This window comes from Narcine bancroftii, chromosome 5, assembly GCF_036971445.1.
Source record: "Narcine bancroftii isolate sNarBan1 chromosome 5, sNarBan1.hap1, whole genome shotgun sequence".
Lineage (NCBI taxonomy): Eukaryota > Metazoa > Chordata > Chondrichthyes > Torpediniformes > Narcinidae > Narcine > Narcine bancroftii.
The window spans coordinates 79,442,665-79,466,529 of NC_091473.1; the positions used below are offsets into that span (position 1 = coordinate 79,442,665).

Genomic DNA, 23,865 nt, shown 5'->3' on the forward strand with positions numbered 1-23,865 from the left:
CAACTGCTCCGCTCCATTCGCAACCACAGCGACCTCCCAGAGGCCAACCATTTCAATTCTGGGTCACACTGCTGCATTCACATGCCCATCCATGGCCTTATGTACTGTCTCACCCTGACCACCCGCAGATTGGAGGAACAACACCTTATTTTCCTGCTGGGCGTTCTCCAGCTACATGGCATGAACATTGACTTTACTGCTTTCCATTAAACCTGCTTGCCTTTCCCCCCCCCCCTTTCCTGTCCTTCCAGTTCTTTCACCCACATGACCCTACCATCCCCTCCTCCCCCTCATTGCTGCTGTCTCTTCCCTCCTTTCTCCACCTTATCATCTCCTGCCTTTGCCATCTCCCTTCCCCCCTCCTACTCTTTTGTTCGGATGCTTGCTGGCATTTTCTCATACTTTGTTGAAGGGCTCAAGCCCTTAAGTATCTTTGCCTTTACTACATAAAGGGTACAGTGTGACCAACTGAGGTTCTCCAACATTTTGTGTTTTTACTTCAACCAATGCGTCTACAGAATTTTGTGATTTACACATGGCCATATGTTGGAGATGTAGTATTCATGCCTGAAGTGAACACTTCAGAGGTGGTCATTCAAGATTCAATTTATTGTCATTGTAATAAAACAGTGTCATATTACACGAAATTGCTTTTGCCTGCAATAAGGCAGACAGATTCACCATCGGCAGAAATTGCCTGAAGCATCTCTTACACTCAGAGAAAGGGAAGCAAAAGAGAGTGCCCCCCAGAATCACCGACTGTCCGTAGATTCACCTCCAGCAGTTCCGCAGCCATACAGTCCAGTCCAAACCATTGGTAATTCGAACTCCATATCCGTACCTCCGACACGATCAGAAACCCTTCATCACCTTCGGCATCCCCTCACATCCCGGTTTTGATACCTTGTACCCCTTCAGCCAGTTTGGAGCCAGTCTCCCAACAGTCTGCAACCCAGCGCGAGTCCCCTGAGCCTCGGGAGGCTCTTGACCTCAAGTCACCAGCTGCCCGCCACATATATTGATCTTTCAGCCGCAAAGGCTCCTCAATGGTCCAAAGCTGTGGTCAACTCCTCTGCTTCTCCTTCTCAGATGGTAGATGGTGTCCCCATTTTGTGGTGCCCTGCTCCATTCCTCCACTCCCCTGGAGTCTGCAATCCCTTGTAGCTGCTGCCAATCAGAGGTGCCACCATCTTGGGCACAGGCCCAGCAGTCATGGGATTTTAAATAAAACTGCCTTTTTCTCCTTTAGCGACTGTGCAGAGTTGACGGCAGTTGACTGAGTGACTGGACCCCACAGAAGCAGATAATTAAAAAAAACTGAGTAAATCTTCATTTGCGTAAGTTTATAACTGTGAACACTTGTAATTTTCTAAAACACATTATTAAATGTGTACAAATAATTATCTGAATGTTACATTAATGTAAATGGACAGCCAATTACTTGCACAGGTTCATCATTTATTTGAGGAATAGGACATTAAATACTGGCTGAGCCTAAAGAGACCAGCACATCTCTTGAAAAATAAGTAACGTCTATGAATGTGCCTTTAAGAACTCAATGCACCACGGTACTCCGTATAACCTCGATGCATGGTTGCATCTCAGACTCCCTTATACTGTGAGAACATCTGCCTTCAATCTTCAATCAAACATCTGGCAGGGCAGCAAGGTTAGGGCAACGTCTTTACGGCGCAAGCAATCGGACCGGCCTTCAGATCCCATGCTGTCTGCAAGGAGTTTATTTGCTCTCCCCGTGGGTTTTCCCTGGAGGCTCCGGTTTCTCCCACCGTTCGAAACGTACCGGGTTGGGGGGGGGGGGGGGGGTGGGGGACTTGTGAACCCAATGGCCTATTACCGTGTAGTTTGTCTAAAAAAGATTAAGACATGTTGGTTTCAGCTGAGTGATGACAGAAGGAACGATTGACAAACTCAGAACATATCCAGGACGAAAGGGGAGGGAAAGGAGTAGGTGTGCAGGAAGACTAATCGCATCCACAACAACAAAAAATAATAATTATGTTGAAAGCCTGCAGGGCCACGTTCTCCGCAATCAAAACACTTAAATTTACCCACTTTTTGCAAATTTAAATTAACCATGACTTAGGCAAGTTACCGCCAACTACTCCCTTCATTTTAATGAATGCACCAATTGCAATCCAGCGCATGATCTTGGAGTATTTTCACCGCTGCTAAATGGTAAGGTAATAAAAAAGCAGCTCGTTGATCAGCGCGAAGCTCACGGCAACTCGTACGTTTCTGGTTAATCATTGAAGCTGATGTTAGTTACTTTGGAAAGTTCTGGTGATTGGACAAAAAAATACCTGCAGAATCTGGGCCATCGTGCCGCGTAATTACGGATGGTTAATTCATTTTCAGAACCATACGCTGCAAATCTGAAGCAAAATAAAATTGATCGCAACTTTTGGATCATTCATAGCTATTCAGACTTCTAGACTCGAGCCCTTTTTTCTTCCACATTTGACCTCAAGGATAAGGCTAGTCTGAAATTGAAACAAAACTTTAGAATTGGTTTCAAAAATCAGGGAAAATGAGAATGCCAATCCATTTGCTTGGTTTTTCAAAGTGAATGACGACGCCCTAAACGAAAATAACTTCACGCAAATGAATAATAACAAACTTACCAATTTAGTGAGAGTCGATCCTCACTTGGACCGAACGCACCTTTATGATGGAGCACGATTAAATTTGCACTAGAACAGCCAAACCTCCACCAGACATATCCTGTCCAGACTCTTCCGCCCGAGCAGCAGCTTCCTCGTCCCCATGACAACCGCTTAAAGCCTGCCCTCGTCCGAGAGCGAGATTCAAATTTGAGCCAATGGGAGCGCACGTTTGACTAATTAGATGCAACCGCCGAAGCTTTGGAGGTTGGACGCAAATGGCAGTCCCCAAGTGAAAATGCTCCCAGTCGGCGCGGGGAGCTCGAGCGCCGCGGGACCAACGGGCGCTCTGTGAGTGTTAACCAATGCGGGGGATAGCTCGCTTAGGAAAGATAGAAGAGGGGAAACTCGCCTCGCTGAGGACCGAGGAGGGGATACTTCCCCTGCCCCCCCCCTCGCCGGGGATAATTCCCCTGCCCCCCCCCTCGCCGGGGATACTTCCCCTGCCCCCCCCCTCGCCGAGGATACTTCCCCTGCCCCCCCCTCGCCGGGGATACTTCCCCTGCCCCCCCCCTCGCCGGGGATACTTCCCCTGCCCCCCCCTCGCCGGGGATACTTCCCCTGCCCCCCCCTCGCCGGGGATACTTCCCCTGCCCCCCCCTCGCCGGGGATACTTCCCCTGCCCCCCCCTCGCCGGGGATACTTCCCCTGCCCCCCCCTCGCCGGGGATACTTCCCCTGCCCCCCCCCTCGCCGGGGATACTTCCCCTGCCCCCCCCTCGCCGGGGATACTTCCCCTGCCCCCCCCTCGCCGGGGATACTTCCCCTGCCCCCCCCTCGCCGGGGATACTTCCCCTGCCCCCCCCTCGCCGGGGATACTTCCCCTGCCCCCCCCTCGCCGGGGATACTTCCCCTGCCCCCCCCTCGCCGGGGATACTTCCCCTGCCCCCCCCTCGCCGGGGATACTTCCCCTGCCCCCCCCTCGCCGGGGATACTTCCCCTGCCCCCCCCTCGCCGGGGATACTTCCCCTGCCCCCCCCTCGCCGGGGATACTTCCCCTGCCCCCCCCTCGCCGGGGATACTTCCCCTGCCCCCCCCCTCGCCGGGGATACTTCCCCTGCCCCCCCCCTCGCCGGGGATACTTCCCCTGCCCCCCCCCTCGCCGGGGATACTTCCCCTGCCCCCCCCCTCGCCGGGGATACTTCCCCTGCCCCCCCCCTCGCCGGGGATACTTCCCCTGCCCCCCCCTCGCCGGGGATACTTCCCCTGCCCCCCCCCTCGCCGGGGATACTTCCCCTGCCCCCCCCTCGCCGGGGATACTTCCCCTGCCCCCCCCTCGCCGGGGATACTTCCCCTGCCCCCCCCTCGCCGGGGATACTTCCCCTGCCCCCCCCTCGCCGGGGATACTTCCCCTGCCCCCCCCTCGCCGGGGATACTTCCCCTGCCCCCCCCTCGCCGGGGATACTTCCCCTGCCCCCCCCTCGCCGGGGATACTTCCCCTGCCCCCCCCTCGCCGGGGATACTTCCCCTGCCCCCCCCTCGCCGGGGATACTTCCCCTGCCCCCCCCTCGCCGGGGATACTTCCCCTGCCCCCCCCTCGCCGGGGATACTTCCCCTGCCCCCCCCTCGCCGGGGATACTTCCCCTGCCCCCCCCTCGCCGGGGATACTTCCCCTGCCCCCCCCTCGCCGGGGATACTTCCCCTGCCCCCCCCTCGCCGGGGATACTTCCCCTGCCCCCCCCTCGCCGGGGATACTTCCCCTGCCCCCCCCTCGCCGGGGATACTTCCCCTGCCCCCCCCTCGCCGGGGATACTTCCCCTGCCCCCCCCTCGCCGGGGATACTTCCCCTGCCCCCCCCTCGCCGGGGATACTTCCCCTGCCCCCCCCTCGCCGGGGATACTTCCCCTGCCCCCCCCTCGCCGGGGATACTTCCCCTGCCCCCCCCTCGCCGGGGATACTTCCCCTGCCCCCCCCCTCGCCGGGGATACTTCCCCTGCCCCCCCCTCGCCGGGGATACTTCCCCTGCCCCCCCCTCGCCGGGGATACTTCCCCTGCCCCCCCCTCGCCGGGGATACTTCCCCTGCCCCCCCCTCGCCGGGGATACTTCCCCTGCCCCCCCCTCGCCGGGGATACTTCCCCTGCCCCCCCCTCGCCGGGGATACTTCCCCTGCCCCCCCCTCGCCGGGGATACTTCCCCTGCCCCCCCCTCGCCGGGGAAGGGACCCCCCCCCCCTCTCGCCGGGGAAGGGACCCCCCCCCTCTCGCCGGGGAAGGGACCCCCCCCCCTCTCGCCGGGGAAGGGACCCCCCCCCTCTCGCCGGGGAAGGGACCCCCCCCCTCTCGCCGGGGAAGGGACCCCCCCCCCTGGCCGGGGAAGGGACCCCCCCCCTGGCCGGGGAAGGGACCCCCCCCCCTGGCCGGGGAAGGGACCCCCCCCCCTGGCCGGGGAAGGGACCCCCCCCCCTGGCCGGGGAAGGGACCCCACCCCCTGGCCGGGGAAGGGACCCCCCCCCTGGCCGGGGAAGGGACCCACCCCCCTGGCCGGGGAAGGGACCCACCCCCCTGGCCGGGGAAGGGACCCTCCCCCTGGCCGGGGAAGGGACCCTCCCCCTGGCCGGGGAAGGGACCCTCCCCCTGGCCGGGGAAGGGACCCTCCCCCTGGCCGGGGAAGGGACCCTCCCCCTGGCCGGGGAAGGGACCCTCCCCCTGGCCGGGGAAAGGACCCTCCCCCTGGCCGGGGAAAGGACCCTCCCCCTGGCCGGGGAAAGGACCCTCCCCCTGGCCGGGGAAAGGACCCTCCCCCTGGCCGGGGAAAGGACCCTCCCCCTGGCCGGGGAAAGGACCCTCCCCCTGGCCGGGGAAAGGACCCTCCCCCTGGCCGGGGAAAGGACCCTCCCCCTGGCCGGGGAAAGGACCCTCCCCCTGGCCGGGGAAAGGACCCTCCCCCTGGCCGGGGAAAGGACCCTCCCCCTGGCCGGGGAAAGGACCCTCCCCCTGGCCGGGGAAAGGACCCTCCCCCTGGCCGGGGAAAGGACCCTCCCCCTGGCCGGGGAAAGGACCCTCCCCCTGGCCGGGGAAAGGACCCTCCCCCTGGCCGGGGAAAGGACCCTCCCCCTGGCCGGGGAAAGGACCCTCCCCCTGGCCGGGGAAAGGACCCTCCCCCTGGCCGGGGAAAGGACCCTCCCCCTGGCCGGGGAAAGGACCCTCCCCCTGGCCGGGGAAAGGACCCTCCCCCTGGCCGGGGAAAGGACCCTCCCCCTGGCCGGGGAAAGGACCCTCCCCCTGGCCGGGGAAAGGACCCTCCCCCTGGCCGGGGAAAGGACCCTCCCCCTGGCCGGGGAAAGGACCCTCCCCCTGGCCGGGGAAAGGACCCTCCCCCTGGCCGGGGAAAGGACCCTCCCCCTGGCCGGGGAAAGGACCCTCCCCCTGGCCGGGGAAAGGACCCTCCCCCTGGCCGGGGAAAGGACCCTCCCCCTGGCCGGGGAAAGGACCCTCCCCCGGCCGGGGAAAGGACCCTCCCCCGGCCGGGGAAAGGACCCTCCCCCGGCCGGGGAAAGGACCCTCCCCCGGCCGGGGAAAGGACCCTCCCCCGGCCGGGGAAAGGACCCTCCCCCGGCCGGGGAAAGGACCCTCCCCCGGCCGGGGAAAGGACCCTCCCCCGGCCGGGGAAAGGACCCTCCCCCTGGCCGGGGAAAGGACCCTCCCCCTGGCCGGGGAAAGGACCCTCCCCCTGGCCGGGGAAAGGACCCTCCCCCTGGCCGGGGAAAGGACCCTCCCCCTGGCCGGGGAAAGGACCCTCCCCCTGGCCGGGGAAAGGACCCTCCCCCTGGCCGGGGAAAGGACCCTCCCCCTGGCCGGGGAAAGGACCCTCCCCCTGGCCGGGGAAAGGACCCTCCCCCTGGCCGGGGAAAGGACCCTCCCCCTGGCCGGGGAAAGGACCCTCCCCCTGGCCGGGGAAAGGACCCTCCCCCTGGCCGGGGAAAGGACCCTCCCCCTGGCCGGGGAAAGGACCCTCCCCCTGGCCGGGGAAAGGACCCTCCCCCTGGCCGGGGAAAGGACCCTCCCCCTGGCCGGGGAAAGGACCCTCCCCCTGGCCGGGGAAAGGACCCTCCCCCTGGCCGGGGAAAGGACCCTCCCCCTGGCCGGGGAAAGGACCCTCCCCCTGGCCGGGGAAAGGACCCTCCCCCTGGCCGGGGAAAGGACCCTCCCCCTGGCCGGGGAAAGGACCCTCCCCCTGGCCGGGGAAAGGACCCTCCCCCTGGCCGGGGAAAGGACCCTCCCCCTGGCCGGGGAAAGGACCCTCCCCCTGGCCGGGGAAAGGACCCTCCCCCTGGCCGGGGAAAGGACCCTCCCCCTGGCCGGGGAAAGGACCCTCCCCCTGGCCGGGGAAAGGACCCTCCCCCTGGCCGGGGAAAGGACCCTCCCCCTGGCCGGGGAAAGGACCCTCCCCCTGGCCGGGGAAAGGACCCTCCCCCTGGCCGGGGAAAGGACCCTCCCCCTGGCCGGGGAAAGGACCCTCCCCCTGGCCGGGGAAAGGACCCTCCCCCTGGCCGGGGAAAGGACCCTCCCCCTGGCCGGGGAAAGGACCCTCCCCCTGGCCGGGGAAAGGACCCTCCCCCTGGCCGGGGAAAGGACCCTCCCCCTGGCCGGGGAAAGGACCCTCCCCCTGGCCGGGGAAAGGACCCTCCCCCTGGCCGGGGAAAGGACCCTCCCCCTGGCCGGGGAAAGGACCCTCCCCCTGGCCGGGGAAAGGACCCTCCCCCTGGCCGGGGAAAGGACCCTCCCCCTGGCCGGGGAAAGGACCCTCCCCCTGGCCGGGGAAAGGACCCTCCCCCTGGCCGGGGAAAGGACCCTCCCCCTGGCCGGGGAAAGGACCCTCCCCCTGGCCGGGGAAAGGACCCTCCCCCTGGCCGGGGAAAGGACCCTCCCCCTGGCCGGGGAAAGGACCCTCCCCCTGGCCGGGGAAAGGACCCTCCCCCTGGCCGGGGAAAGGACCCTCCCCCTGGCCGGGGAAAGGACCCTCCCCCTGGCCGGGGAAAGGACCCTCCCCCTGGCCGGGGAAAGGACCCTCCCCCTGGCCGGGGAAAGGACCCTCCCCCTGGCCGGGGAAAGGACCCTCCCCCTGGCCGGGGAAAGGACCCTCCCCCTGGCCGGGGAAAGGACCCCCTTCATAGAGGAGAGGACTTGCAAATAGCACGCATCGAGGTAAGGGCTGTAAAAGCATCAAGTTATTTAAGTTTGTGCTTACTTTACAACTTCTGCTTCAGACTCGCTTCCGTCACTGGTTAAGTGACTGGGAGCAGAAATGTTGAGGTAGTTACATCTTTTGGCTAATGTTGCGAAGCATCATTGCATTCAACAAAATGTCAAGTTGTTTGATACCTGCCAGTTTTCAAAATTCTCTTAGATCTTCGGTTGTGTGGCATGTCATGGACGTTCTTGTGCACATATTTCAGTTCCATTTCAAACATCGTTTGATATGCCATAGACATGGACCAGACAAGTGTTATATTAACAGACTATAACCACCATTAAACTGGCCAGTGGGAAAGCATCTCCATCTGTTATACCAGTAGAGTGGAGTATCTCTACAGCCATAGCCAATAGCAAGCAGTCAGAATAATATGCCCCGGATTACATCATCACATTAACCCCCCCCACACACAAAAAAATGACCAATTTTAATTTAAAAAACACAGAAGATCAAGAGTTACAAACCGAATTAATGAGAACATGCAGCAGAAAGAAAAAAAAAGCTGCAAGTCTGAGATAATACAGGGTGACTCCACTCACTGTGATTATGAAAATTAAAAATGGTCATAACCGAGCCTCTGAGGAGGCTTTGAGATTCATGTTGATCTTCGAAAGGGGGCAGATGGAGGAGTCTTATCTCTTCTATCGCCAGGTGTGGAATAGAGGGGAGAGTGCGAGGAAACATGCCCATGAAGAGGGTATGGTTCCTTGAGTGTTTCTCGTGATGGGGAGGGTGGAGAAGAAGTCAGGACAGTGAAAGAGGTAGCAGGCTGTAGACCAGGCAAGGCTATATCCCTAGGGGAAACAGTGTCTTCCATCAGGAAAAATAACATGAGTGTACTGCGGATTAGCATGAAGCAGTTGAACACGCTCTACAAGCTTTGCTGGATCTAACATGTTTTCTTAATAAAACTTCTCCGGGCTCAGATAGCCAAGTCGGCAAGGTCGATCCAGGTTTCGATTTTCTAAGGAAAACAAAAGACGTTGGTGAGGAGTCTCATTGGTAGACAAAGCCGTGTACGGATAGAGTTTAATGCTTCTGGCAGCACGACTTTCCAGTGGCTGGTGGGGAGACCTTTCGATTTTAGCGCAAAAGTGATAGCTTTCCAGATTGCACCGTTACTGCATTCCACTTGACCATTACCCCATGCGTTATAGCTTGTAATATGACTAGTAGCTATCCCCCTATCAAGAAGGTATTGTCTAAGTTCAGAACTCATGAAAACTGCCTCTGTCACTATGAATGAAGTTAAGATAACCAAAAATACTAAAAATCATATCAAGATATTTATGGTATAGCGAAGGGAAAACAAGAGAATTTATCAATGATGTTAAGGAAGTGGGAATTCTTACTATTTGAGGGTAGTGGTCCTTTAAAATCTACACTGAGGTGTTCAAATGGTCAAGACGCCTTAATCAATGTGGAAGTGTAAGGTTGGTAATAACATGGTTTACACTCCGTATAGACAGGGCACCTGTTAGTCAGTTTCTTGATGTCTTCTAGTGAGTACGGCAAATTGAGGTACTTCACATAATGATAAAATCTAGTGACCTCTGGGTTACATAATTCATCGTGAAAGCATTTAAAACGGTCTCGCTGCTGCATTGTACAGGCCATGCGAGAAAGCGCCTCCGGTGGGTCATTGAATTTTCCAGGGAGGTAGAGTATATTGTAATCATAAGTGGAAACACATGATCTTATCATTTTTAATCTTGCTCTTCAGTTTAGTGTTGAACATGCAGACAACAGATTTTTGATGAGTCAGCAAAGTAAATTTCCTTCTGGCTAAAAGTCTCCAATAGCGAATGGATTCTACAATAGCTCACACTTCCTTTTCGATAGAGGATTGCCTGATCTCTGGTCCGTGTAATGTCTGAGAGAAAAAGGCCACAGGTCTACCAGCTTGATTTAGCATAGCTGCCAAGGCCCAATCTGACACATCAGATTCCATTTGGAATCATAAATCTTCATCAGTAGCTGACATTGTCACCTTGGCTATATCGTGTTTGATGTTTTCAAAAGCATGGAGGCTTCTTCAGACTGGGAAAACTAGTAGTTTTAAACAGTGGTCGCACTTTATCTGTGTAATTGGGCACCCAATGAGTGTAATAGGAGAAAAACCCCAGGCAACCCTTGAATGACTTGTGCCGCAGTTGGGGGTAGATCCATGAGTGGTCTATTCACTCTGGTTCTCATTCTCCCCTTTACTCACTACGTAGCCTAGTATAGCCAGGCGTTTAGTGCAGTATACACACTTGTCATTGTTAAAGGTTAAGTGCAGATGCTTGGCCACCTGGAGGAATTTTTGTAAGTTCTGATTGTGATAATTTAAGTCCTTGCCACATATAGTGACATTGTCCAGATAATAGTAGGTGGCTTGCAAGTTATGAGCGTCTACTAGCTTATCCATCTCTCTGTGGAAAATGGATACACCGTTGGTAACTCCAAAAGGAACTCTAAACTGAAAAAGTATGCCATCTGCCTCAAAAATGGTTAACTGCCTTTCATCTTTGTGAATAGGGACTGATGATAAGCTGATTTCAGATCAATTGTGGAATATATTTTGTATTGTGCAATCTGGTTTATCATGTCTGAGATACGAGGCAGGGGAATAAGCATCTAGTTGTGTAAACCTGTTCATAGTTTGGCTGTAGTCCACAAATTCACTTTGCCTATCTCTGACAACATTCTCCTCTCTCTCGATCTCTCCGTCTCCATCTCAAGAGACAAACGATCTACAGACACTATAAACATGACTCCCACAGTTACTTCAACTACTCTTCAATTCAGCCTCATGTAAGGATTATATTCCTTTCTCTCAATTCCTCCATCTCTGTCCCATCTGCTCCCAGAATGAAGTTTTCCATTCCAAAACACCTGAGATGACCTCCTTCAAAAAAATGTGGCTTCCCCTCTGCTGCCATCAACTCAGCCCTCACCCACATCTCCTCTATTTCCCGCACATCTGCCCTGGCCCCTTCCACCCCAAAATGAAACAAGGACAGATTCTTCTTGTCCTCATTCATCATGTCACCAGTCTCCTTATCCAACACATTATCTTCCACAATTTCTGCCACCTACAATGTGATTCCATTACTAAACACATATTCCCTTGCCCTCCTCGCTTTCCACAGGACTACTCCCTTGGGACTTCCTTGTCCATTCATCCTTTCCCATGGATCAGTCCTTCGGTGCCTACATCTGTGACCACAAGAAAAAATACACTTATGCCTACACCTCCTCCCTTACCACCATTCGAGGCATCAAACAGTCCTTCTAATGAAACAAAACATAATTTGTGAACCTGCAGGGTCATTTATTGCATCTGGCGCTCCTGATGTGTCCTCTTCTACATTGGAGAGTCTGGACACAAACTGGAAAATTGTTTCATTGAGCACCTTCACTGCAATAGCAAAGTCCTCCCAGTGGCTTACCATTTCAGTTTCAGATACTATTCCCACACTTACCTGTCTGTCATGCACTGCCAAACCGAGGCTACCAGCAAATTGGAGGAACAACATCTTGTGTTCCATCTGGGCATTCTCCATCCTTAAAAATGACTTCCAATTTCTGTTCATCCCCTCTCTTGAGTCTCATTCTTTCCCTATCTCCTCCAGCTCCTCACCCCTTCCCTCTCCTTTCAAAGAGCTACCCTGTTGTAGAGCTCGTTGAAAGAATCAAAGACTTGTTGATCCAAACCAAGGCTTTTATTAGCAAAAGACAGGAGCTCTTCACAGGTGGCCGACCAGTTCGGAATGATCTGACCTGGCTAGGGACACAACCCTTTAAGGCCCAGACAGTAGGCGTGGCTAAGCTCTCAGCCAATCGCTGTAAGCACAGACTAGATACTGTAACTATATACACAATTTACATTGGTGATAGATCTGTACTATCACACCTGTCCCTCATAATTTCTCAGGTTTTCTCTTCTGCCATCCCAGCTGTATTCATCTATTACCTCTTACCTGATAGTCAGTACTTCTCTATACTCCTTTTTCCCTGGTCTCTCCTCCTCTGCCCTCCCCAACCTTTTTATTCAGATGGCTGTCTGCTTTTATTTATACCTGACAAAGGGCCCTGGCCTAATATGTTGGTTACACCTTACTTCCAGTGGATGCTGTGTGACCTGTTGAGTTTCTTCAGCACATTTGTGTTTTGCAAAATCTGGAAAATGTTACCTGATAGACAGCACAATTAGCGTAGAGGTTAGCACAATGCTGTTACAGCGATCAGGACTGGAGTTAAAGTCCCGCACTGTCTGTAAGGAGTTTTTACGTTCTCCCATTGTCTGCACGGGTTTTCCCTCAGGGCTCTGCTTTTCCTCCCACCCTTCTCAATGACCCAGGGTGTAGGTCAATTGGGTGTAATTGGGCATCACAGACTTGTGGGCTGAAAGGACCTGTTTCAGTGTTGTATGTCTAAATTTATATTTAAAAAATTAAATGGGAGATGTGGAGGCAAGGATTTTCAGAACATCCAAAGATTATTAGGACAAGCATTTTGAAATCAAAGTTCAAAAACTGAAACTCAAATTGATTGTCAGAGTGCATACAGTACATGACATCACAAAAAATCCTGAAAGCCAGGCAGAATTTCTACTTATTAGTAACTATAAACTATACTCAAGAAAAAAAGAGAGAAATGTAAACAAATTGTGCAATATGGAGAGAAAAAATATTCTGTAATAAATAATGTGCAAAGTAATCCTTTACATGGAAACTACAGGCAGCGTGCTGAAAAATTGTGAGGGAGATATTGTGGGGGTGAGGGAAGAAGAGAGAGGCAGGTCATAAAAGTAAATCTTGTTTTCCCTACCTCTGTCAAAAAATACTTTGGACTTTGCTTCTGACTATTGCTGTGTTCGGCTCCGAATCATGGGTCCTCTACCGGCATCACCTACGGCTCCTAGAACGCTTCCACCAGCGTTGTCTCCGCTCCATCCTCAACATTCATTGGAGCGACTTCATCCCTAACATCGAAGTAGTCGAGATGGCAGAGGCCGACAGCATCGAATCCACGCTGCTGAAGATCCAACTGCGCTGGGTAGGTCACGTCTCCAGAATGGAGGACCATCGCCTTCCCAAGATCGTGTTCTATGGAGAGCTCTCCACTGGCCACCGTGACAGAGGTGCACCAAAGAAGAGGTACAAGGACTGCCTAAAGAAATCTCTTGGTGCCTGCCCCATTGACCACCGCCAGTGGGCTGATCTCACCTCAAATCGTGCATCTTGGCGCCTCACAGTTCGGCGGGCAGCAACCTCCCTTGAAGAAGACCGCAGAGCCCACCTCACTGACAAAAGACAAAGGAGGAAAAACCCAACACCCAACCCCAACCAACCAATTTTCCCTTGCAACCACTGCAACCGTGTCTGCCTGTCCTGCATCGGACTTGTCAGCCACAAACGAGCCTGCAGCTGACGTGGACATTTACCCCTCCATAAATCTTCGTCCGCAAAGCCAAGCCAAAGAGAAAGAATGTTGGGCACAGGAATAGTCAGAAGCAAAGTTCCTGGAAGGTGCATGCATCTGCCAAGCCAGATTATTGATCATGCTGTAAAATCTAACCCATCTTTTTCTTAGGACAGTATCCTACTTTCCAGTTTTATTTCAGTTTATTGTCCTACTTTTTGAATAATCAATCCTTCAATCCACACCTTGTCCCTTGGTATTGTGTCATATTGACACATGATCTGACATTTCACAATTGGAGGAAGGAGTTTATTTAGGAGACGATGGATATATTTATTTCATTTGAAAACAAAAAGTAGCCCCTAATAGCTGAAAATGCAAACACTTAGCAAACAATGTGAATATATTGTAATTCTCTTCTTACAAACAAAGCAAAACAATTTTTCATTCATCAACTGAGTTGAGCCCTTGGAGCAAAACTAAAACCATTGGAATTGAAATGCTAAAGTTCCATTGTGTTTAGTTAACAAAGCAAGATTGATAACTTGATGATTATGTTTACTTAAACATTATCGGTATTTTCTGCCATGCATTTATATATAGATATAGATATAAAAAATATGAATGGCTGGTGACAACTTTGAAAACACAACCATATTATCTTACTCTATTCACCACAAAACACAGACATAAATATGCAAGAGATTTTTTTGCTTTTAAATAAATTTCTGTATAAATAAAAAATGTTGGCTCTTAAGGTAGAAGTAATGTTGTTTTTGTTATCAACATGATCAGCAAGATAATATAATTATTGAAGTACTATTTTCCTTTGTTCATCTTAAATATGAAAGAACAACTAGATCATTTGGAGTAAAATTTCATGAGGATATTGCAAGTTGTATTACAAGAAAATAATGTTTATTCCCAGTCCTTCTTACAAAATCTTTATTAAAATTATTCTGTTTTAATTTTTTAACCATCATATCCAGCAGTCTCTACATGTAAAACCTACAGGGTCTTAAGAGATTGAAAACAGCAGACAAATATGGAACTTTAGGCATTTAAAATCACATGCCAGTGATCAACAATCCTTTGAAGAACAAATAAATAATGTAACATCAAGTCATACAAGACAATTAGTTACCCAATCTTATCAATATTTTAATGTGATATAACAAAATGGTGCCATTCTGGTATGTTGCCATAGTTTCTATTATTTGCTTTGAAGATTCAAAAACAATTGCAGGATCAGATTATTCAGCAAGCATCTCCTTTGCTGGTGTAAGATTATGATTCTAATACCTGCCTTTGGTTTATTGTTACATACTATAGAAGTTGTAGGTGTATCAATTATTGTGAATAAAAGAATGAGAGGAGGTTTATTGTAAAATATTTGCAAAGTTCATAAAGACAGATACAGGGATAATGGATACAAGGATCACAATTTTCACCTTTTTCCCCCATGTCCTGAATGAACCAGTTCATTCAGCACATGGATGATATGAAATTTAAAAATAAAACGTTGGAATCATTCTGCAAGTCAGGCTGCATCTGTGGAAAGAAACCAAATTGGTATTTTAAGTCAAAACACTTCATCAGAACTGGGAAAGAAGAAAAACATGGAAAATGTTTGAAGGATATGAAGGGCAAGAGGAATAGCTCTGGTAGGTTGGAGATAAGTTGCAATTAAAGAGGGAGAAATAGAACAAAGGCAATGAGATGAGTACAGGTAAAAGACCTGAAGTCTGACATGCAGGACTGGAGTTTGTACCCAACAGATCAGACTACCGCTACACTGATGGAGAAAGAGAAACTGAGCAATATTGCAGATGATTGAAGCATAGAAGTTGCCTTCTTAAACTTGTCTCTATTACAAAGTTGTCTTTGGCCTAATTCCCTTTGTCTGCCCTCAACTTCCACAATTTGCTTTTTCTTTTCCCCAAGTCTAGTGAAGGATCTTTGATTTGATATATTAACTTTATTTTTCCACAGATGATGCCTGACTGCTGAGTGTTTCTAGCATTTTTTTTTTAATTTTAGGTTTCCAGCATGTTCAAATATTGAAAATAAATTTTTCATTCGTTTATAATCATTTGACTGTACATATATGACTAAACAAAATGTTTCTATGGACCACAATGCATACACAATACATAGAACATAATAATTATATATATCTGCAGAAGGATATAACCACTTACGGAGCGGAAACAGGCCATGTTGGCCTATAGATATATATTTTGGAATGATTTTCTTAGTGATAGGATACCGTTCATCAATTTCACAGCCTACAGGAAAAAGTTATTTCCAAGCATGGCAATCCTAATTTTGATGCTCTTGTAACTCCTTCTTAATGAGTAGGTCAAATATACTGTGTGCTGGATAGGGAACATCCTCATTGATTCTTTGATCCCAATTTCAATAATGCTCCTGGTAAATGCCATAAATAGAGGAAAGGGAGACTCCAGTGATCTTCTCGGCTGCTTTGATGATCTCTTTATTGACTTCTAGTTCAATGATTTTCAGCTGCCATACCACACAATGATACAGTTAGACAGGATACTCTGTTGTTCTCTTGTAAAATGTCCAGATGGGCAGCGGCAGCTTTGCCTTCCTCACCCTCCTTAGGAAGGATACGCACTGCTGCACCTTCCTGACTAATAAGGTGGTGGTGTGGGTCCAGGATAGGTCGTCTTTATATGAACACCAAGGAACTTTATACTCTTCACTCTCTTCACAATGGAACAATTGATCTGTAATGGGGGAATGGTTGACCTTTGACTTCCTGAAGTCCACAGTCATTTCCTTGTCCACGTTGAGACTCGGGTTGTTCTTGCTTCTCTCTGTAAGCTGACTCATTGTTGCCATTGACGCCAACTTACTATCATAATCTGCAAATGTCATGATCCTGATTGAACTGAATCTGGCAGCAACGTGAACACGAGTGAGCTGAGCACTGAGATGTACCAGTGCACAGTGAGAGGAGACAAGATTTTGCCGCCAATCTGGACTGGCTCTGATCTTTTGGTCAAGATCTAATTGCAAAGACAAGTGTTAAGTCTCAGCCTCTGAGGTTCAATAGTGTGGAAGTGAGTGAAGATTTTTAAATTTTTTTCCATTAAGAAGGCGAAGGAAGACGGGTGGTCACTGAATAGATTTAGAGCAATATGCTTTAGACACATAGGCATTGCAATTGCTGGAATCTAAAGCGACAATCAATCTGCTCCAGCAGATTATTTGAGCTATGTATGTAACCAGTTCCAAGTCCTGGAACCCCTAATATACTTCCAAATTTTAAAAGATGAATAACTCGAAGCAAGTGGTTGATAATGGTATTCTTGTATGGAGCTGACATCCAAGTTTCTTTGTAATCATTAATTTAGGAAGTAATATTAAAGAATTATTTGTGTGTTCCTGTAGTGCATCTAGTAGATGAAACCTATTGTAGCCACATTGCACCAATCGAGGAGGAAGTAAATATTTCAAGGTAGAAAATGGTGCCATTCTGGTATGTTGCCATAGCCGAGACGTCATTGATGTTTTTGGGTATGATTAAAGTTGATAACATCCAAGCAAGTGGAGAGTGTACCATCGCAATGCAGATGGAAAAAATGATTCTACATATTAACTGCGTTGGACCTTCTCTTGTAACTACAATATTTATGTGGCTAGTGCAAATAAGTCTGTGGTCTTTGGTGAAATCTCCATTTTGTTTCTAAAAGGCTTTAAATTCCATTGATGATTAAACCTCGCCCTCTATACTGCAGAATCGGAACTTAGTGTCATGAAATTCGTTGTTTTGCAGCAGCGTCATAGAGCAAACATTCCTATTGTCACCATCTTATGACGTTACACACACTATTTTAATTTTTTTTTATTTATAGTAAAGTAAGGCAGTATTTTTGGTTCATTGATTATTCAGGAATCTGATTGCAGTGGGGAAGATGCTATCCTTGTGCCGTTGAGTGCTGATAGTTAGGCTCCTGTACCTTTTTCTCAATGATAGCAGTGAAAGAAGAGTGGCTTGGGTGGTGGGAGTCTTTGAGGATTTTTTAAAACACTGCCTCATGTACATATCCTCGATAGAGTGAGGTCTGATGCCTGTGATATTGCAGGCTGAGTTAACAACCCTCTGGAGTTTATTCTTGTCCTGAGAGTTGGTGCCTCCATACCAGGCAGTGATGCAACCAGCCAGAGGGCTCTCCATGGCACGCCTGTTTCCAGGAGTTTTCAGTGACATACCAAATCTCCTCAGACACCTTGGGGGAAAAGTCACTGGTTCCATCAACATTGGAGGCTCCCAGACAGATCATCAGAGATGTTAACGCCCAGGAATTTGAAGTTCTTGACCTTCTGCACTACTGAGCCCTCGATGAGGGCTGGGTTGTGTTCCGTTCCCCTGACTTCCTTCTGAAGTTCACAATCATCTCCTTGGTTTTGCTAATGTTGAGTGCAAGATTGTTGTCGTTATATCATTCAACAAGCTGATCTATCTCCCTCCTGTACACTTCCACATTGCTTTTTGTGATTCTGTCCACAACTGTGGTGTCATCGGGAAATTTGTAGATAGCATTGGAATTGTGCCCGGCCACACATAATGGGTGTATAACGAGTAGAACAGTGGGCTAAGCACATAACTTGGGGAGTACCTATGTTGAAAATCAGTGAGATGACATTGTTTCCAATTCGTACTGACTGTGGCCTTCCAATGAGAAAGTCAAGGATCCAATTGCAGAGGGGGTTACAGAGGCCTAGAGTTCATAGCTTCTTGACCAGCATTGAGGGAATAATGGCACTGAAGGCCAAACTGTAGTCGATGAAGAGCAGCCGTATGTATGAATTGCTGTTTTCGAGGTGATCCAGAGCTGAGTGGAGAACCAGTGACATTGCATCTGCTGTGGAGCGATTGTGACGATAGGTGAATTGCAGTGGGTCATATCTTTGCTTGGGTAAGTGTTAATTCTGGCCATAGCCTCTCAAAGCATTTCATTAGAAGTTAGTGCAACTGGCTGGTAGACATGGACGCAGCTCACACTACTCTTCTTGGGTACCTTTTGAAACAGGTGGAAACCTTTGACTGCAGCAATGAGAAGTGGAAAATGTGAACACTCTGGCAAGGGTTCACCCTCTTGAATGATGTTCTAATGTCACCCTCAGACACAGATATCACAGGGTCCTCAGCCTTTGCAGGGATTCTAGTAGCCACTGTTTGGTTCTTCTCAAAGTGGGCATAGTTGTTCAGCTCATTGGGTAATGAAGCATCACACCCATCTATGGGGTTCACCTTCGCTTTGTAGGCTGTAATGGCTTGCACTCCCTCCCATAGCTGGCATGTATCTGTCTCTGGCTATCTCCGGAATTGCCACTTTGCTTCAGAGATAGCCTTCTGTAGATCATACTTGAACTTCTTTTAATGATCCAAATTCCCAGCCATAAACACCCTTGTTCTTGCCCTCAGCAGATTGTGAATTTTCTGATTGATCCAGGGCTTCTGGTTGGAGAAGACCCGGAATGTGCACATGGGTACACACTCATCGACGCACATCTTGAAGTCTGTGACACCTGTCTGTGGATGAGTTTCCGAATGTTCCAGTCCACTGATTCAAAGCAGTCCAGTAGATGCTCCTCTGACTCCCTTGGCTATACTTTCTCTGCCTTCACTACTGCTACTGTGGTCCTCAGTCTCTCCTTTTACGCCAGGAGTATAAGTACAGCCAGGTGATTTGACGTCAAAGTACAGTTGTGGTATGGTTTGGTGTGCATTCTTCATGGTGGTGTAGCAGTGGTCGAGGGTGTTGGTACCTCTGGTCACACATGTGACATCTTGGTGGTAGTTTGTCAGAGACTTCTTCAGGTTGGCCTGATTGAAGTCCCCTACAATGATCAGGAAGGCATCAGGATGTGGTGACTCATGGCTGTTTATCGCAATGCATAGTTTCTCCAGTGCCAGCCTGATGTTAGCCTGGGGTGGAATGTACACTGCGACCAGGATGATGGTGGTGAACTTTCTCGGCAGGTAGAATGGGCAACACTTGATTGCCAGATGTTACACGTCAGGGGAGCAGGACTGGGACGTGACCGTCACGTCTGTGCACCACGATGAATTGATGATAACACAAGCACCACCTCCCCTTGTTCATCCAGACACTTGTGTTTAGTCACTGCAATAGATGGTGTAGCCCTTGGGCTGCAGTGCCCTGTCTGGAATGTCTGCATTTAGCCATGTTTCTGTAAAGCATATCACGCAGCACTCCTTGATGATTCGTTGATGTTGAAGTTTGGCTTAGGGTTCATCAAATTTGTTCTCCCAGGTTTGTACATTGGCCAGGAGGATGGTAAGGAATGGAAGCCTCAGGGGCTGGCATTTCGATTTGACCTGTAGCCCCCCTCTGCGTCTAAGTGGTCGGGTCTTCTTTACCTGGCCCGTACGTCTGCTGCTGGTAGTTCCTGTGGTGTTTAAGTGGTCCATCCGCTGTCTCTTTTAAATCACCCGCAATGTTTAAATGTATTGAGCATCTGCTGTTTACGACTCCTATGAAGTGTAAATGGCCTGATTGCTGGCTGTTTAAAACTCCCGTGATGTTGTACTTGCTTGAGTGCTGTCTATTTAAAGGTCCTGCGGCCCAACAGATTCTGAGATCTGCCAGTGATCTTAGGACATCCTTATTATTGGGTGAGTTTGATTTTATGTTCTGGGTTTGAGTTTTAGTAGTTCTGCCAAGCAATATTTGATAATTACCATCAGAGCTGCACACAGAGTCGCTGTAAGGTGGCATCTTTTGAACCAATAATGCAATTTTAAATGCAGTTTTACTATTTTCTCTATGAATTTATTTTGGCTCATTTATTTTTCTTTTAAATACAATAGTTATTTTTAGTTTAATGGCAGTAAAGAAATATTGTGGAGCAAATGCACTTTATATACATTTCTGAAATAGATAGGATGATAAAAATGCCAGACAGCTATTAAATGCTGAATTAAATTATTTTAGTACATGGCACAACCACATTATATTGATATACTTTACCTACTTTCTACTTTTGTATTAAGTGCATAGTTTCTGATTGAATATTGAGTTATGTTTTTCATGTTTAAGACTTGTATTTCAGACCTGTTGCTCCTATTTTTTTTCTTGCATAGATTATTCAAGTTCTGGAGTACAGTATCAGATTTTACCAAATGGAGGAAAAATTATTTTAAGATGTTATATACCGGAACAGCACCAATACATAGCCAGCATTATAATTTGTTAATTTAGAAAAATGGAATACTTTGAAACAGATAGAAACCTCAATACTCCAGGTGAAATGGATAATGAAAACAGTGAAGACCTTTTAGAGAAAATGGATGATTATCAGTTTATCAGCTATGTTGAGAACCACTGCGGTAATTTTCAAAAATCACTTGGCATCACAGAAGATGAATGGATCAAACAAGGAACTAACAATTCTTTACTATGCGAGAAATCCTTTGATCATGAGATATTTTCCAATGTGGATGATAATTTCAACTTGAATTTTAATGATATATGTGATTCCTATACCATCTGCCTCTCACAGTCATCATCGTCAGAAGATGTCAGTTTTAACATTACAGCAGGTTTGTAAATGTGACTATATTTTTCACTTTTCTCTCAGAAAATAAATATTTTAATTTTGTGGACAACATGCATTAAGAAATAACCATTACTTATATACATAAATTGAAATGAAAAAAAAGTCAATGATACAATTTGTCCATATCTCCAAACAATCCCACCCCCCCTAAAAAAAACCTCCAAAGTAAAGAAAGATTGAAAAAAGATGGATCAGAGAGAAAGAAAAATAGAGAAAGAACTGTCGGGATCTGGTATCCAGTTCAGAGGATCTGATTAATTTTCTTAACTAGATCTTAAATAGGGGAAAGAACCGGGAAATAGAACTCAGGAAGAGAATAAGTGTCCCTAAATATTCATCCCTGCATTCTGCAAATATGGCTTCCATACCTGCAAAAACATTATACTTCTTTATTAAGTTGTAAGTAATTTTCTCCAAGGGAAAACAACTATGCATTTCTGCATTCCATCAGGCTAGATTCAGAGGGGAATAAGACTTGCAAGTAAATGCAATAGACTTCCTGGCCACCACCAAAGCAATTTTAAGAAATTCTAATTGATACTTGACCAGCTTCATTTTGGATCTTATGACCACAGCATTTCCTAGGAGAAAAAAATTCTGGACTTTGTGGTAATTGTTTCCTAATAATTTGTTCTAATAAAATACTTACATTTTCCACGACCAGATGGAATGTAAAAAAAGGTTCCCATTTTTTCACCACATCTAAAATGTATATCTAATATATTAGAATTTAATTTATGTAATTTTTGTGGGGTAAGATATACCTGATGCAAAAAAAATTATATTGCACCAATCTATATCTTAGATTAATTGTATTGATCATGGAGTCCTGACATAAATCAGACCATTTCTTATCATCAATACTAATATTCAAGTCTGGTTCCCATCTTTGTGTTGATTTATATACCTCCTGCTTAGGAGTGCCCAACTGAAGTAAGGAATACATTCCAGATGTAAACTTTGTTGTGTTCCCCTTTAGAATCAGAATTTCCATTTCACTGCCCTCTGGCAACATCAAGGCTGATGCTCTCAGAAAATATTGAGAGGATATTATAGTTTAAAAATTTAAACATACAATATGGTAACAGGCCATTTCGGCCCACGAGTCCATGCCACCCAATTTACACCCCATTATCTGCACCCCCGATATGTTTTTGAACAATGGGAGGAAACAGAAGCCCCTGGAGAAAACTCACACAGACATAGGGAGAAAGTATAAGCTGCTTACAAACAGTGTGGTATTTGAACCCTGGCCGGTCCCAATCGCTGGCACAGTCAAGGCAGTGCGTTAACTGCTATGTCAACCATGCCGCCCTCAAGTTTTATCTCCTTTGGTATCACAAATTATACAATGGTTACCAAGTGAGTAGGACTATCTTTTTAAAAAATCCTTTCACAGTAGTGCACAATAATACACATTTTAATTGTTCTGTAAAATTGGCCAAGATGTAATTTATTACAAATCAAAACATGCAAAACATTCACTTTTCATCATTGTAGCTATTTTCCTGGTTCCTACATAAAATCTGAACTGACACACTGACTGAAACATAACTAAATGCTATCAAACATGTGAAAGAACTTTTTAATTCTGCTTCATCTTTTATTCTTTCTTCCCCAGAGCTCAAACAATGACTTGAAGATGAGAACAAGAATTGTGATTTTTAAAAAAAATCATTTGTTAATTTGTAATTGTGCACGATGTGATCAAGTTACAATTACTAAATGCCTCTTAACCATTGCTTTCGTATACATCAACCTTTTCTTCTGACAACCCATTCCAGACATCTACCAATCTCTCAATTTTTTTTTAAGAAGCCTTCTAAATCTTTAAACTTTCCCCATCTCACCTTGAAGCTATGCACTCTAGTATTTGATATTTCCTCTTTTTTTTGGGGTGGGGGGCGGTGGGAAGAAACTATCTTACCTGTCTGTCTTTCATATTTTTATTTACCTTTATCCAATCATCCATCAATGTCTGACACTCCAGAGAAACCATCTAAGTTTTATTAACCTCTCCTAATAACTAATGCACACCAGTCCAAGCAACATCTTAATTAACCTGTTATGCACTAGATCCAAAGTCTCCACACCACTCCTGTAATGCATAACTAGAACTGCACATAACATTCCTAATGTGACCTAACCAAAATTGTATACACCTGAAATAAGACTTCGCAATTTTTGTACTCAATGCCCTGACAATTAAAGGCATGTATGTTGTATTCTTCTACTTTCAGTAAACTATGGATTTACACCCAAGATCCCTTTGTACATCAGTGTTCCAAAGCGTCCTACCATTTACTGTACTTTTACATTTGACCTCCAAAAGTGTCCAGATTGCATTTTATCTGTCATTTCTCCACCATATTTTCAACTGATCTGTATCCTTTGATAACCTTCCTCACTATTGACAACTCTGCCAATTTTTGAGTTTTCTACAAATATTCTAATCACGACAGTTATTATTTCTGTCCAAGTCTGTTTTGAAATATATGTATATTGTCTTATTTTATTGTATGTTATATATATGTGTGTGTATGATATATATCATATACCTGTATGTGTGTGTATGTATATGTGTGTGTATATATATATGTGTGTGTGTGTGTGTGTGTGTGTGTGTGTATATATATGTGTGTGTGTGTATATATATGTGTGTGTGTGTATATATATGTGTGTGTGTATATATATGTGTGTGTGTATATATGTGTGTGTGTGTATATATGTGTGTGTGTGTATATATGTGTGTGTGTGTATATATGTGTGTGTGTGTATATATGTGTGTGTGTGTGTATATATGTGTGTGTGTGTATATATGTGTGTGTGTGTGTATATATGTGTGTGTGTGTATATATATGTGTGTGTGTGTATATATATGTGTGTGTGTATATATATATATATATTGGCATGCAGAGTTTTGCCACCAGCCTTCCAGACTTCTGGGGGGATTCCATCCATACCT

General features: G+C 47.9%; 2 protein-coding genes across 16 annotated transcripts in view; one reads left to right on the forward strand and one right to left on the reverse strand.

Moving 5' to 3' along the window:
* The window catches only part of gpsm2 (G protein signaling modulator 2), a 118,116-nt gene extending 115,084 nt beyond the window's left edge, over positions 1 to 3,032 (reverse strand). The window contains exons 1-2 of one of the 3 annotated variants that reach the window (XM_069937969.1): positions 2,643 to 3,032; positions 2,322 to 2,501 (exon numbers count right to left, since the gene is read on the reverse strand). The gene's annotated coding sequence lies outside the window, so the exon portion shown is untranslated. The remainder of the gene's footprint in view (positions 1 to 2,321; positions 2,502 to 2,642) is intronic. The other 2 variants (XM_069937965.1, XM_069937967.1) reach the window with 2 other exon arrangements.
* LOC138763574 (uncharacterized) overlaps positions 2,856 to 23,865 on the forward strand; it is a 138,887-nt gene continuing 117,877 nt past the window's right edge. For 12 of the 13 annotated variants that reach the window (XR_011357664.1, XR_011357666.1, XR_011357665.1 and 9 more), the window contains exons 1-2: positions 2,856 to 2,972; positions 20,425 to 20,883. Coding sequence is in view for 10 of the 13 variants with exons in the window: in XM_069937943.1 (XP_069794044.1) it covers positions 20,547 to 20,883 (337 nt within the window). In the remaining 3 variants the exon portion in view is untranslated. Of the gene's footprint in view, positions 2,973 to 7,732; positions 7,826 to 20,424; positions 20,884 to 23,865 lie in introns of those variants that run through there. The other variant, XM_069937944.1, reaches the window with a different exon arrangement.